Raw genomic sequence first — 16,665 nt, 5'->3', positions numbered from 1 at the left:
CCGTGGACCTCAATTTCTTCCTCTTCAAAAGAGGGGGCTGGCTAGCTGACCTTCAGAATATTTTTTAGCTCTAAATTTGTGACTTCATTTTACATGAAACAGGCTCGCCCAGTTTCTTTACTTCTAAATACAAGGCATGTCTAAAATTCATTTTATCCAAACAAAAATTGTCAACAATAAGGTACCCCTCTAGTATTACTATTATAGTAAATAAATGAGCTTTTCTAAATTAGATTTAAATTCAAGATAGCAAACTTTAGATCATCTTGTTAAAAGCAACGTAAGATTTATTTGCATTTTTAAAAATGCAAGAGCCAAAAAGTAGCTAGTATCTGTTTACTTACTAGAAAATAACATGACATTGCAAACATAATTATCAATACAAATTCCTTAGCATAATATTCATGTGATGCTCACAGAGGAATCTAAATGACATATGAATGTCATCCTTGATATAAATAAATAATATAGATTTTTGCCTCATATTTCTTCTCATAGAAATTTCTGAGTGACTTTCCCAAGAAAGAATTATTTTTGTGTACATTCTACATATCTCCCTAGTCAAATTTTTTTTTACTTTAAAAGATAATGCTGGGTACAACAAATTCTGGATCAGATGTGAAATCCACACAGCTGCAAGCATTCTTTTGGGAACCCAGCATTGGGGCTTATCTCAATTGCTTAATGCAATTACCTAAATCAGTCATGTAGTACTAATGTAATTTGTACATATTTTCAGTCCAAGAGAAGTTGTCTTTATGAGAAACTGAGTAAGAAGCAAGGATCCTGCTGTCACACTAGTACCAAATAAACATTTCATTTAATTTTTTTTTCTAAAAATCCACTAATTTTATCAACCATCATGCCTTAAAACACTTGTTTTGAAAATATGCAATTTAACACAAAGGATGATAACAGATACTATAAACTTTATAATGCACTTTTGAAGGCTATGTCATTAGTACTGGAGAACACACACGACATATTTTTCATCATGAAAATTGACTGGTAATAACTAGTCAATATATAGTTATAACTAGTACTCCATTTCTTCTGAGGTCAATGAGATGGCAAAAAAAAAATTCCAACAAACCCTAAGGGTTTAATTTTTTTTAATAGTAAAAAGCCAGTATTAAACATTGCTAGGAATTACTAAGGAAATCAAGTTTGAATAATTCAAGCTGTTATTCTTTTTCTTCTCTTATGACCAATATATTTATAAAAAGAAATTTAACATACCCAAATTACAAGGACATATGAAGAAGGCACTCTCAGCATCCAGAGAAAGAACTGATAGATGTATAACTGTACACACACACAAACACACACACACACCCTCTATTTATATCTAATGTTAGCCATCTCTAGGGCAGAAGGAGAGGGGAGGAGAGGAAAAAAAAGAAATTTACATGATATTTGTTGTATATTTGAAATAAATAGCAAGTTGTGCCCAGTAGATTTGCAGTTTCATGTACAATCATTTTTTTTTATTGTACTGTTATGGAAATGACTTCTATTCCATGAATTAAATAAAGTAAAAAAAAAAAAGGAAATTTAAAAACATTTCAATTTAGAAAAAACTAGCAAAAAAGAAACAACAAAATTATCATTTAAGTTTTTGTCTATCATCTATTTTAAATTCAGATTTAATTAAGTATTAAAAAGAGACAAGAGGCAACATAACATAGAAGAACAGACCTCAAGGTCAGAAAACTGGGTTCAAGTCCTTTTGACACATAATGATTTGCACTGGTGGGGGGGATTCCTTCAACCAATATAATTACTGATTCCAGTTCAAAGGACTAAGACTTACAAAAACAAAAAAATTCTTTTAAACAAAACTAAGTGGCACTCTACTGGAGCTCCTGGTGGTAGAAACTTTGAATCAGAGAAGGGTGTGATAATTGGGTGGTTAGAGGAGAGGTATGACAGAGCAGATAAAACTAGGAGTCAGAAAACCTGGGCATTCCTACTCAGAAATTTATAGCACTATTCTACTATTACAAAGAGTCACATTTTTATGGCATTGTTGATACTCTATAAAGTATTACTCTAATGTATCACTGTTGCACGGAGTTGACCTTTGGTTCTCAAAGGCAACCCTAGTGGAATACAAGATTTGTCAGGTCCTACAGCAAGCAAGATTTTTGAGAATAGGCCATATTACAGACTACATGGCTGTCATCTGAAGTCTAGTTTAATTAACTTTGGAGATGCTTTCCTCTAGAATGCACACAAGAGCTCCCAGAAGCCATTTACTACACAAACTATGAGAATATACAGCCTGCAAATATCACTGACCCCTATAATAAACTCTAACTTACATTTATAGACCACGGGTTGGACTCAATGGCCAGAGGTCCAATTCTCAACTTCTTTGATTCTCTAATCTTCCAGTGGCAAATAATAAAATAAATAGCAATGGAAGTTACTTAAAATCATCTAAGACTTTCTATTTCAAGCTTGTTTTCAAAAAGGTTATCTTTAATATGCAAAAATGTGTTGAAATAATGTTTATCACTCACACTCTACAAAGAATATCTATGTCTTTGGTATGAAGAGTATTTGAATTTTGTAGTAAGTAATTACTGAGTACCTACTAATGCTCAGCTTTATGTGAATAACAGAAGTATTAGACACAGATCCTGCTCTTGAGAACTTTACAATCACAATAGAAAGATATGACATATACACATAAAGTAGTTTAAAAATAATGCAAGGTAAAATGTCATTAAATGTCAATATGAGAAATATTGGCTTTATCACTAAAGTTCTCTGAAGGAAGAAAGTAAGGGCATAGTCCCTGCTGCTACCACTGATAAGGAAGTCTGTTGTAATCCACAAAGAAGGCTCAAGCTGAATCTTCACTGGTAGGATTTGCAAAGATGAGGAGGACATTTCAGGGAGAAGGAAAATAATTAACAGAAGTAGAGCAATAGGAATTAATCTATAATCTTTGGGACAGTTAACGGTGGTCTGGCTACCATGTTATCGCATAAAGTAAAAAAAGATAAATGTGGGACATCACATGATTATTTCCTCAAGTTTTTACACTATTTCAAATTGCAAGCTCCACAAAGTCTTATCCTAACAATTCAGGTTCTTTTCACCTTTGTACTTTGTTACTTCAATGGATATATCATAGCACAAAAGTAGGCAAAGATCTATCCAGATATCAAACCATTCATGCCTTTTCATCATTCCATGTCTTCCCATAAATGCATTATGGGGGGTGGTAGGGAGGTGGTCACAATATGCTTCTAACATTATGTAGGTATCAACAACACACACAAGCTGTCCATTTATTATTATCCTTCATTCCCACTACATTGCCAGACTACCTCTTTCACTTCATATACATATTTCTTCATTCAAAATATGTTGTAACCTAGTTTATCTTATGTCTTTCCATTACTTTTTGAGTTCAAATTTTAGCAGTAGCCTTTTCATCATATTATTTCATAAGATGTTCAGGATCAAAAGGAAAATTGTGTCCCATATCTCTGTGGATTCAAATGAAAACTAGCAATAACATCAGATAGAACTCAGAGGAGACACTGGAGAAGGTAGAAGCAGAGCTTATAAGAATTGTCAATATGGTGACATGTTGAGAAAAAGAATGTTAGGAAAAATTATCTTACATAATCACCATGAGCAAGTAAAGAGCTCTACAAATGAGGAAGGGATGAGAATAGCTGACACTTCAACTTCACTCAAAGGAAGGAACACCTGCTTGTGTGTACACATACATGCACTGAAATACATTTCATTTCATTGGCAAATAAGAGAGAAATGGAAAAGGGGAGAAGGAAGAATTAGAAGGACAGTAGATTTAAGGGAGGGACTAGTCTTAAGCAAAGAAAACTAACTAAAAATGTAAAAGATATTTGTAGGTCTTTTTGAGGAAGAAAATGGAAATCTGAAGGGGTGCCAATAAATTGGGGAATGGCATGGTATGGTATATACCTTGTGATGAAATACTATTGTGCGGTAAGATGATGAACAGGTAGATTTCAGAAAAATCTGGAAAGGCTTTCATGAGCTAAGTGAAGAGCAGAACCAGGAAAACACAGTAAGAGCAACATTGTGTAAGGATCAACTATGAGAGACTTAGCTCACAATACAAAGATCCAAGACAATTCCAAAAGACTCATGATATAAAATGCTATCCACATCCAGAAAAAGAACTATGGAGTCTGAATGAACATAAAAGCATTCTATTTTCACTTTCTTTTGTTTTTTCTTTCTCATAGTTTTGCTTTTTGCTCTGATTCTTCTTTTACAACATGACTAATGTGGAAATATGATTAATGATTACACATGTATAATTTATATCAGATTGCCTGCTGTCTTGGTGAGGGGGGGTGGAATGGAGAAAAAATTGGAACTTGGAATCTTATAAAAATGAATGCTAAAAACTATTTTACATGTAATTGGAAAAAAATAAGGTACTATTAAGTGAAAGAAAGAAAGAGAGAGAAAAAAGAGAAAAAAAGAAAAAAGGAGAGAGAGAAAGAAAAGGAAGAAAAAGAAAGGAAGGAGAAAAAGAAACAAAATGATGGAGAGGGTTTCAGAGAAACCAGGAAGTATGTCAAGTGAACAGAAACAGGAGAACAATTTATATGATGAGAGCAATAAGATAAAGGCAAAAAATTGAAAGAATGAGGAACTCTTATCCAAGTAACAACTACAATTCCAAGGAATTGTGATGCTACCCACACAACCTGACAGGTCACACCATCTGATAGAGGCTGTGAAGGACTCAAGGGTGCTGTTGTTACAAGAAAGATTTAATAGTGGGTAGACAGAGATGAACTAAACAGAAACAATAACTAGTGTTTTCTAAAAGGCAACAACAACAAACTATTTTTAAAAATCATTTCCTAGCCAGCTATAGGAAAGGTGGCCATTATTTTATCATATCATTTTATAGGTTCTATTATCACCTAGATTAAGTAGATCAAGGTTACATCACATTTGTTCTCCACATTCTTGGAAATTTCCATAAACACTGGTAACTTATATTAGTTACCCTTTCAGCACTCCACGTAACTCTCCAAGACTATAAATTGCTGATGAAGTGAGGAACTACACTGCTAAATAGAATTTCCTCATTCTGGGTTCTCTTCCATAAGGCATCCTCTTGATATAAACCTACAACTCTATGATGCTTTATCAAAGAAATCACAGGTCCTATCTCTATCCTTACATACACAAGAAAATAAGATAAAACTACATTTTAGGAATGTATTGTAGTGACAATACTCATGTCCAGAGGTATACACCTACACAACGTCTATACATCACTAATACATACTAACCAAATCCTACTGTATTATTTTGAACTTCCACTCTTGTTATTCAGTCAACTATAGAATGAAGTTGTAATACCCTCAAAATAGTGTCACCTCCAGTATTGATCTCCCTTGTGTACACTTAACTTAAACCTCATTAGCTGAATACTATAGTAAAACTTCAAAACATTACATTAGGGACAAGGTGTCAAACTGAATGCAGCTTGAACTATATTAAAATGTAACTGGGAAACAGGTAATGTAAATTTGTGGCTAAGTGAGTATGTGGCCTTCAACGATCCATTTCTTTTTGAGTTTGGAACTACAGTAGGGTAAAGATTAGCAATTAATAAAAAATGGGAAGATTTCAACACTTGGGACTTTAATATTTTTTTCAAAGGTGAATGAGAAAATATCACTAACTACTGGCCTACTTTCCAATCTCTTCAAAACCTTCCTGGGAATAATCTGCATCAAGAACATCTTTTATGAAGGGCAGTGAAGGGAGTGTGCAAGTTTAAAAAAACAAAACACTCTACAGCAAAAAGTTTTTACATGGACAAAACTGTCTGACAGAGGAAGAGAATGTAAGATCCTAAAGCGACTACTGGTTGATGACTATAACAAATCACTTTATTACGTAGAGCAAAACACTACCTTTAAAGGTTCTCTCCCCCCCAATAAAGTATTTCTAAGCTTTTTTCAATATATGTTTTTACTTTTGTACAGTAATTCAATGTGAAGAATATAACTTGTTATTTTCATTATTTTGTAGCTTTGAAATAAACACCTAATTTCATTTTATTATGGAGTTAACTTGGTTATGTTAAAATCATACAAGATTTCTTTAAATATATCACAGCAGAAATAATTGTATTTGATTATCCTCTGATTAAATGCAATGACAAATGAGTTCAGATGATGAGAGCTCTCTATTCTTTGTATGAGGGAAGCAAGGACTATTTTTTTATAAGTGTTTATGCAAAAGACAAGATTGTTTCTGCTAAAGAAGGGAAAATAAGGGATATGGTGAAATGAACATGGTAAAGAAAAAAACAAAATATAAGGCATTAGTACAACTTTTCTAAAAGCAATAGTAGAAGTAACTGAGAAAATCTAGGGATGAGATGTTAAAAAAAAGGGTCTTAAGAATTAATTTACCAAGGAATACTCAAGATATGTAAATACATTTACAAGGATCCAAAAAAGAAAGATGAGGAGGCATATACACATACTTCTTTGCAGTAGTAGGGCACCACTGTGTATGACTTTAAGACTTTTTATACTTTAAAATACTGGGTAATTTTGCTCAACTTTCTCTCCCTCTTTTTTATTGTTCATTATAAAGAACAATTTTTGGGGGGGAATGTTGGAATATTCTGGGAAATTTAAGTGATATAAAAACAAAAGATAGCAATAAAAATATATTCAGTAAAAAAATAGATTCATAAAATAGTCTTCACAGAAATAAAGAACTTGATTTAAAGGAATACATCTCTACTTCTAGTACTACTGTGAAATTTTCTGTATAATGCTGTTGCCCTAATTTTATGTTTTCTTGTGAAACTAACATCTTGCAGAGTTCCTGGGAATAATTCTTAATAAATGCTGTTGAATGAAACTGAAACAATAACAACTACATCATGTGGGATGTCTGTGTTCAGTCCTTTATTATTATTGTTCATGTAACTTTGTCCAATGCAGCATTTTACACATATCAATTACCAAATATATGTTACTACATCACAAGTCCTTGTGATAATTCATAACTTACTTGCTTCTGTTTTAGAAACATGCTTCTGTAGAAAATCAACTATTTGAGCCAAAACCTTTTTATTACGGTGTGTTGATAATTCTTCATCACATTCATAACACCTGAAAAAATACAAAATTTAAATGAAGCTGATAAAAATACCTCAATGTTCTTGCATAGCTCAGGGTAGTAAAATTATTTTTCATCTGTGTAAGTTACAGATGAAAATAGATAAGAAATGAAATTACCTTTTAAAATGAAAATTCATTTTAAAGTCTTCCAAAGTGTGAACTGATTATGCTTTCAAATGTTCACTCCTAGTAGTGGTGTGGGAGAAATAGCACTAAATTTAAACTTAGGAGGCATGAGATCTAATGATAGATTGGCCATTCCTTGCTATCTGACTACAGGCAAAATCACTTACTCTCTCTATGTTTCAGTTTTTTAATTTGCAAAATGGAAATATCTCGTGGAGGTTGTTGAAGGAGAACAAAATTAAAAAGAGATATAAAATTCTCTGTAAACCACAAGTGTCAATTATTATTATCCTGATTTAACTTTAGTATTCAAAGCAAAAGCACCTACTGAGTGATGTGGAATACTGAAAAGATTGGTGGATTTGAAGTCAGAACAAATAATAACAACTCCTGGCTCGAATACTTGCTATATGTATGACCTCAACGTTTCTAGGCCTCAGTTTTCTCACCTTTAAAATGGTGTAATAGCAAGCACCCTAGCACACCCAGGCACCAGGCACAGGTTCTTTGATCTACTTTTCTAAAGGAAAGATGACTTTAAAGGGGTCAACAATCTTACTTAAATTACAGATAAGTAGAAAATACAAGCAGAGAGATTAGCACAGAGATTCAACAGAGGAGGCTCCAACTATCTGAACAAACACAACAAACCACCTACATACACCCTCAGACCAGGAGAGTACAAACCTCTGAGTAGTGAGAGTGGCTCTTAACAAATGACTACTCAGAGTTGGGTCCAGGGAATCAAAAGATCCTTCTTATGAGCAAAACCCAAAGTAAAATGCCAACCTCCCAGATATTTAACAATAACTCAGTCCCTGATTGACTCAGAGCCAGAAGGTATTGAAACCTAAGTGACTGAGCACAACTTTGAATGATCAGGGTTCAAAGGAGATTAATCCTACAGATGTATACAATTTAGCCCAAGCCTGGGAAAATGAACTCCAGAAAGAAAACAACAAAAATCCCACCTTGCTTGCATTTACAAATGGAGAATCAGAAACTGGACTAGATGACCTCTAAAGTCCCTTGAGATTCTAAATTCTATGGTCCTATGATACCAATGCAGGGTCATTCTATAAATTAATATAAGGCTCATTATTTTCCTTCAGGCCTAATAAAAGTACTCAATGAACTTTACTTACCATATAATCCATGTGCTAAGACTGATGATGATACAATGGGGTTCAGTGCGGGAAGTCTGAAAGTGTTTCAAAGAATGCTGGTCTTCTGAGTTTTGACTACATCCCTAAAGATGAAAGGAATTTCATTTTATTATATGAATTAAGAGCCATGATTTCCAATCAATTTTACTTTCTATCAGATGTAAATTTAAGTGAAATAATTATTTTTCTTTTATAAAGTAGGAAACTGCTTCAGAAAATTTCTTATAAACTTTATTTCTTGTCTAAAGACTCATTTTATTGTATTTAGTGCCTATTATGTGCCAAGCACTGTACTAAGTGCTTTACAAATATTATCTCATTTGATCTTTAGTCCAATTAAAATCTGCAAATGACTTAGAATGATGTTCCAAACTTCATCTCCTAAGGATACATTTTCATAGATCAGTATTTAAGAAAATGAATTGGAAAACGTTGATTTCATCTTCTGGGGTAAATGAAGTTGAATAAATGAAGCTAAGAGAAAGATTTCCTCCAGAAAAACAAATAAAGCCTGATTCTTCTACATAAGAATACTTCCTCACCCATAGATAAGCTTTTAAAAACCACATCTTCCATTTCATATTGCAAAATATTTTTCTAGACCCAAAGAATTCATTTGGGAGTCTTTTGTCTATGTAAACATTAAACATAGCTCGAGTCTTATAAAACTAGTGTCAGGCCCTAAATGTCACATAATTATCTATTCAAATTATTAATTTCCCATATACCTACCACTTTTCTTACCTGAAAACCACACTTGAGGCACAACCAAATATCAGGTTCTATTGACTCTCCATCACAAAGCCTTCTTTCCTTTAAACATTCTGAACAGACTGACCACAAATTTTGAGCTACTGCTCTCTTCACATGGTGGACACTAACAGCTTGACTTACATGCTGACAAGTTAAACCTGCTAAAAAGAAACATATTATTTACTGGAAATGAATATTTAAAAAACATTTTTCCAAAGGCAGACCTTTAGAGCAATTTTTAAAAAATAAAATCTCTACAACATGTAAAAGTAGATTAAATTAAAATATCTAGATTGTATTTGCTAGGATTTAAAGACTGAAATAATGAAATACCTTTTTTTTCTCATTCAAAATATGTATTTAAAATCTCATTGCAAAGAATTCTGTTTAATAAATCTACTAATTTTATTATGGGGCAGGACTGAATAGAGATAAGTGAGCAATAACTTATGTGGTATAAGAATTTTATTCTCTACAGAAACTATTCCTAACTAAATGCTTTCTTTGATCCTTGTTCTCAGTTTTGACTCTGTTACCCCCATTTGGGGTTTTCTTGGCAAAGATACTGAAGTGGTCTGCCATTTCAACTTCCATTTTACAGATGAGGAAACTAAAGCAAATTAAGTGACTTGCCCAGGATCACACAGCTAGCAAATGTCTAAAGCCAGATTTGAACTCTCCCTGACTCCAGGCCTAACATTCCATCCACTGTGCTACCTAGCTGCCCTTTCTGATTCTCTCTGATCCTTAGTCACATTTAAAAGTCACTTTAGAACCCAACCACAAATGGATATTGCATTAAATAAGCTCTTTCCAAGTCTTTATGCTCTTATCAAATAGCAATAGTATTTTGGTTAAATTCCTAAACTATTCACTAATATTAGCCAAAAGGTGTGAGCACTTAGAAGAAAGTCTACATTAGAGAAAGGGAGGAGTTTTATGCAAATGACCTGTATTCTTCCCCAACTATCTTAAAGTACTTTTTTTTTTTTACTTGTTCACTAAAGAGAAGCTAAGTGTTTAACCTCCAATAAAAGAAAGGGAGGGGACTAGAGAAAGAAAAACCCAGATAAGGCCCAGATACAAGACCAGGGAAACTAGCAGTAAGGAAGAGATTTTAGAGGTTAAGGGATGGAGGAGGGAATATGTATAAAATTCTTAAGAGTAAATATAAGGAACTTAAGGTAAAGGACAAGACAGGTGGTCCAACTCAACCAGTTTCCCAAAGGTTTTGTTTTTGTCTTTTATTGCAATCATTTGCATAACTCTACTTAGATATGCAAGGGAATGGTCAAGACTCAAGATTCAACTGTATATAAGCATTTGGTCAACACCCCAACCTCAACTCCCCAGGCTGAAAGCCTGAATACTAAGAATTTTTAAACAATGTATTTAGTATAACAAAAGTCTAATACCCCCAAAACAAGCTAGAAGACTGGCAGAAATCTGTTATGTTGGGATTATAAAATTATTTTAATTATAAACAATTCAATTGATTCAACAAACATTTAATAAGCACTGCCAGGTGCTGGGAATACAAAGACAAAACCAAAACTTGTCTTGGACCTCAAGAAATTTGCATGCTACTGGTAGGGTGGGGATGGGAAACCCCTAGAACTCTGATTGAATCTTTTCACTTGGTGAGGCATTTGCAGTAAGGCCATAAACCTTTCATTATCCTAGGCCCAAATCTCTGTTACTCTTAATCTAGCCTAGCCCTCTATTGTCCAGCTGCTTCCCACCCTTAATCTCATTTTTGGAGTCTGACCTCAGTTCCATCAAAGATCCTCCTCAGACTCCTCCTCAAAACCCTCCCCAAACTCCTCCTCTAGATCACCCCTAAATCCTCCCACAATCTTTCTGTATATAAGATCCATATTGCCTCCATGAAGGGGCTGAGAGTAATGTAGTGCAGCCTCACTCTGGGTTAGATTATTCTGGCCTGCTTATAAATACAAGCTTCACAGATATTTATTATGGGGAACCTTTAATAAACTTGACTTGAGTCAAATTCATTTGGCAGGACCTGGAGTGTTGGTATTTTGGGGTCTTGAGCACCCCTTAACCTCAACAGGGAGGGAAATGGAATATATCATTTACATAAGCACACAAGGTGATTTAAGGCATGAAAGAGTACCAACAAAAAGAAGAGGAAAATCAGAGAAAGCTTTCATTTGAAATGGCATCTAAAATGAACCTTAAAAGGAAGGAAAAGGATTCCCAAAGATAGAGTTGAGAAATGTATGCCTCCTAAACCCTAGGGCCCGGGCACATTCCCTTGTACAAAGGTACCAAGTGGAAAAGTAAATGCGAAGTTTGAGAAACAGGTAGCTAATCTGGCTGTCATAAAGGGAATAATATAAAATGGGGCTGAGAAGGTAGGATGGAAACAAAATGCAAAAAGCCTTAAATCCCAGGCTGAGGAGTTTATATTTTATACTAGAGGTAATAGAGAACTATTAAAGGTTTTCTTAGCAGAGAAATGATAAAGTCAAACCTGTTCATTAGAAAGATTATCTGGCAGTATGTGAAGCACAGACTAGAAAAGAGAAAGACTAGGAGCAGGGAGACCAATTAAGGAGTTATTACAATGGCCCAGGCAAAGAGGTAATCAAGGTTGGAACTAAGCTGGTGACCTTGATGGGGTGACAGAACCTGTGCCCATAAAAAAATGTCTTTGAAAGCAAACCATTCCCTGAATTTTCTCACACATTTCAGCAGCCCAGATAACTGGAGTCTAGTCCAAGGTATCTAGCCAATCCCAGACCACCTAGATACTTGAAAGCCCTTTCACAAAGGCTCTTGACCCAACCCAGACTACTTTACTCTTTTCACTAAGGTACCTGGCTTACCCCAGAGTATTTACCACTCCTTAATCCCATTCAGATATTTTCACAGTCCTTTTTTTGTATGAGTATTCATTTTACCCCTATAAAGTTGCATACACTAGGAATCTCCCCCTACACCATTAATATAAACCTTGCCTCTTTGACTGGAAGGTTTGAGTGCTTGAATTCTTTCCAGGGGGAAGCCACCCTGTACACTTATATTTTGGGGTTCCAAGCAACCCTAAACTGTATCAACCATAAGAATAGTGAGATTTCTTTCTCCAGTATTCATTTTACAGATGAGGAAACTGAGCCAAAGAGGTTTGAGTGACTTGCCCAAGGTCACATAGCTAGTTAAAGAGTCTGAGACTGGAATGGCACTTGTGAAGAAGAATCTTCTTGGCTCTAGGCCCCGAGTGCCCTTTCCACTGAGCCAACTAGCTGCCCAAATTATGAGTAGTACAATGGAAATTCAATTGTCTCCATCTTGTTTTGGAGGTTTTTAATTCTATAAAGTTGTCCTTTGGACTATTTTATGAAATTATAATAGAACTTATGTTGTAAAAACCAAACTGACTACATAAATGCTCATTTACACATCACAAATGCCAATTTTATACTACTCAGCTTTTGAACTGTGTATGCACTTGTATATTCTTAATTTTTCAGCAAATAAAAATTTCATCATTTAAAAAAAAAGAATAGAGAAGATGAATAGTAAAGAGACCTCAAAAAAATAATCTTGATAGGATGACATCTAATTGGATACAATGAGTGAAGGCATGGGAAAAATCAAAGAAGATCCTGAAAGTCATCCTTGAAATTGCATCACTGGGAGGATGGTGCTACTCTCAAAAGGAATAGGGGAACTTTTGGCTTAGATGGACAACTACCCATCTCCCCCACACATACTCCATCAAACACCTGAAATTCCTATCAGCAAATAACGATCAAGAAATCTAATGATAAACTACGATAAGTGACTTCTTCCAAGACGAAACTGCACATAAAGTCAGCCAACAAACCAAGGGCAATAGGACCAGTGCCCACAGCCCCAGGGATCAACCAGAGAAGGTTGAGAAACATGTGATCTGTGAGGTTCTCTATCCAGAAGCAGCAAAATGGCTCTCCAAAGAAAGTACAAGGATGGGCAGAAATCAGTGTGGGGACAACTTGGACCTAAGAGATTCTCAGGTTCCTACAACTCTATTCTGAAATTCCAGAGAGCTCTGAAAATCCAGTGCTTTTAATCTCAAAGATCCAAGTTATGCCTCACCAAATAAGGACATCAGCATAGGAAACTAAATTACCCACGTTAAGATAAAGCAGGCCTAGATACCTCCAACCAAAAGTTTGGTAGGGGTTAAAATCTGGCTTTAGCACAAAATCCCTTTTCAAGAACTAAAGCTAGAGAAATAAGTAAAGCAAAGGAAACAATGAAAAGAACAAAACAAATAAACAAAATTGCAAATCTAGAGATCCTGAAAAAGGAGACAATAACTCTATTAAAAACTGAAAGCAGAAACTCAAAAGCAAAACATGAATTTTACAGAGGAACTACATGAATAACTAGAAAATGATGATGCAAAAGGTAAAAATGAAATAAAATTCCAGAGGAAAAGAATTTGGAAAATAAATAGCTTACAAAAGAAAGTATTAACCGTACCTAAGAAATGGAATCCCTGAAAACCAGAATAGTCTAAACAGAAGTCAATGACTCATGACACAATAAGAAGCATTAGAACAAAAATCATAACATCAGGAAAAAAATATAAGAAAATGTGAGTTACCTGATAAACCCTGATTAAAAAAAAAAAGGCCTGGGTGTTCTATTTCAAGAAATCATAAATAAAAACTGGCTAGATAATTAGAATCAGAGAGCAAAGTAAAAATAGAAAGACCCCACAAAATCACCTCCTGATATTCCTTTCAGGAACCAAAAGTATCTTTAAGGTACGAAAAGAAATTCAGAGTTATCTAAAGCTCCCACATCAAAGGAAAAATATTCTCAGCATCAGAAAGAAGGCATTCAAGTACCAAGAAACCTGTCAGAACACAGAATCAAGAACTCACCCTAGGAGTCAAGATGATGGAGTAGAAGCAAGACCTCTTGGTGGCTCCAGATTCCACCTTCCCCAATCAATGTAAAAAAGGGGACTTTGACCAAACTTTGGAGCTGCAGAACCTACAAAAACACACAGAGAAGCTAACCTCCCACTGAGGACAGCCCAGCAGACCGGCAGGATTGGCCAGTGCAGTACTCTGGGAGCTGAGCCCAGGCCCGCTTGAGCCACAGGTTTTAGTCCCAGGGTGGGTCTGACCAGCCACAGGCCTGAGGTACTCCAGATCAGCAGCAGCTGTGGCACTTTCCAAAATTATCAACACATAGATGCAAAGGACAAAGTGAGAGGTCAATGCAGTCTGGACTTTGGGACCCAGTAAGTGGGAGAGCGTCGGCTTTTGCCCCAGCACCAGGTGGCAGCTTCAGCTCCTGGCCTGCAGAGTGTAGGGGGACCAAGAAAACAGTGTGAGGGGTGATCACTCTTGCTTTAACCTACTTGGATCTGGACTGCAGTCTAGGGTGGAGGTCCTGGGGCGTGTGTCCAGCTTGCCAGAGTGTGTGGAGGCCTCAGAAAGGGCATGCATCTAACACCTCTGGCAGCTGAGAAAACGCCAGTGTTTGGGACAAAAGCTCCCCTGTCTGGTGACAGAGTCCTACTGTGGCAAAAAGCCCAGGGATCAAGTGACTGAGAGGCTACATGACGAGGCAAAGGAAACAAAGCAGACAGAAGATTCCTACATTAGACTCTTATTTTGGGGACAAAAAGGACCAAAGCATGGAACAGAAGGAAAACAGTGAAGTCGGAACTCCTGCACCAAAAGCTTCAAATGAAAATACGAGCTGGTTACAGGCCATAGAGGACCTTAAGAAGCAGATAAGAGAAGTGGAGGAAAAATTGGGAAGAGAAATGAGAACAAATGCAAGAAAATTACGAAATGAGAGTCAACAGCCTGACTGAGGAAAATCACACCCTAAAAAATAGACTAATTCAAATGGCAAAAGAGGCTCAAAAAGGCAATGAGGAGAAGAATGCCTTAAAAAGCCAAATTTGCCAGATGGAAAAAGAATCTCAAAAGATTAATGAGGAGAATCATTGCTTCAGAATTAGACTGGAGCAAATGGAAGCTAATGACTTTATGAGAAATCAAGATGCTGTTAAAAAGATCCAAACAAGGCAATGTGACATATCTCATGGGAAAAACCACTGACCTGAACAATAGATCCAGGAGAGATAATTTAAAAATTATTGGACTACCTGAAAGCCATGATCAAAAAAAGAACCTAGAAATCATCCTCCAGGAAGTTCTCAAAGAAAACTGCCCTGATATTTTTAGAACCAGAGGGCAAAACAGAGGTTGAAATTATCCACCAATCACCTCCTGAAAAAGATCCCAAAAAGAAAACTCCTAGGAATATTATAGCCAGGTTCTGGAATTACCAGATTAAGGAGAGAATGTTACAAGCAGCCAGGAAGAAACAATTTGAATATTGTGGAAACACAATCAGGATAACCCAGGATCTGGCAGCTTCTACACTGAGGGATCGAAGGGCTTGGAATATGATATTCCAGAGGGCAAAGGAGCTGGAATTAAAACCAAGAGTCACCTACCCAGCAAAACTGAGTATCATGTTTCAGGGGAAAATATGGTCATTCAGTGGAACAGAGTGCTTTCAAGCATTCCTGATGAAAAAACCAGAGTTGAATAGAAAATTTGACATTCAGATACAAGAAGCAAGAGAAGCATGAGACAGTAAACAGGGAAAAGAAATCATAAGGGACTTATCAAAGTTGAACTATTAACATTCCTACATGGAAAAACAGTAATTGTAACTGATGAAACTTTTCTCAGTATGAAAATAGTTGAAGGGAATAGAAATATATATTTGTCTATATATGAGGGTATATGGGCATATGAATACATATGTGAATGTATGTATATATGTTTGCAGGTATACATAGATAGAGGGCACAGGACCAATTTAATAGGAAGGGATGATACTTAAAAGGTGAAATTAAAAGGTGAGAGAGGAATATAATGAGAGGAGATGGGGAGAGACAGAATGGAGTAAACTATCTCATAAAGAAGAGGCAAGGGAAAATGGTTACAATGAAGGGGAAGAATACGAAGGCAAAAGGGAATGGGTCAACTTTATTCCCATTGAATTTGGCTTGGGGAGGGAATGAAATACACACAAAATAGGGTATCTCACTCTACAGAGAGTAGGGAGGAAGGGGATGAGAGGGGGGATGATGGAAGCGAGGGCAGGCTGAGGAGGAGGGAAGTTGGAAGCACCCACTTTTGAAAAGGGACAGGATCAAAGTAGAGAATAGAACAAGTGGGAAGTGGGATAGGAGGGAGTGAAATATAGTCAGTCTTTTACAATATATCTACTATGTAATTGTTTTACATTAGTCACACATGTACAACCTATACTGAACTGCTTATCTTCCCAGTAAGGGTGGGTGACAAGGGAGGAAGGGAATGAATCTGGAATTCAAAGTTTTAAAATCAAATGTTTAAGTGTATATATATATACACACACACACACAC

At 35.7% G+C, this 16,665-nt stretch overlaps 1 protein-coding gene across 5 annotated transcripts in view; it reads right to left on the bottom strand.

Annotated features, from left to right (window-relative positions):
• The window catches only part of USP45 (ubiquitin specific peptidase 45), an 87,324-nt gene that overhangs the window by 62,290 nt on the left and 8,369 nt on the right, over window positions 1-16,665 (bottom strand). For 3 of the 5 annotated variants that reach the window (XM_069077168.1, XM_069077173.1, XM_069077169.1), the window contains 3 exons: window positions 9,215-9,384; window positions 8,450-8,553; window positions 7,069-7,169 (listed from right to left, as the gene is read on the bottom strand). In XM_069077168.1, coding sequence (XP_068933269.1) covers window positions 7,069-7,169; window positions 8,450-8,553; window positions 9,215-9,384 — 375 coding nt within the window. The remainder of the gene's footprint in view (window positions 1-7,068; window positions 7,170-8,449; window positions 8,554-9,214; window positions 9,385-16,665) is intronic. The other 2 variants (XM_069077170.1, XM_069077171.1) reach the window with 1 other exon arrangement.

This window comes from Petaurus breviceps, unplaced genomic scaffold, assembly GCF_028583685.1.
Source record: "Petaurus breviceps papuanus isolate PSGF00001 unplaced genomic scaffold, PetGlider_PUasm1.0 90977, whole genome shotgun sequence".
In the NCBI taxonomy this organism is placed as follows: Eukaryota; Metazoa; Chordata; class Mammalia; order Diprotodontia; family Petauridae; genus Petaurus; species Petaurus breviceps.
The sequence above is the reverse complement of the archived record's forward strand: the minus strand, read 5'-3'. Positions and strand labels throughout refer to the sequence as shown.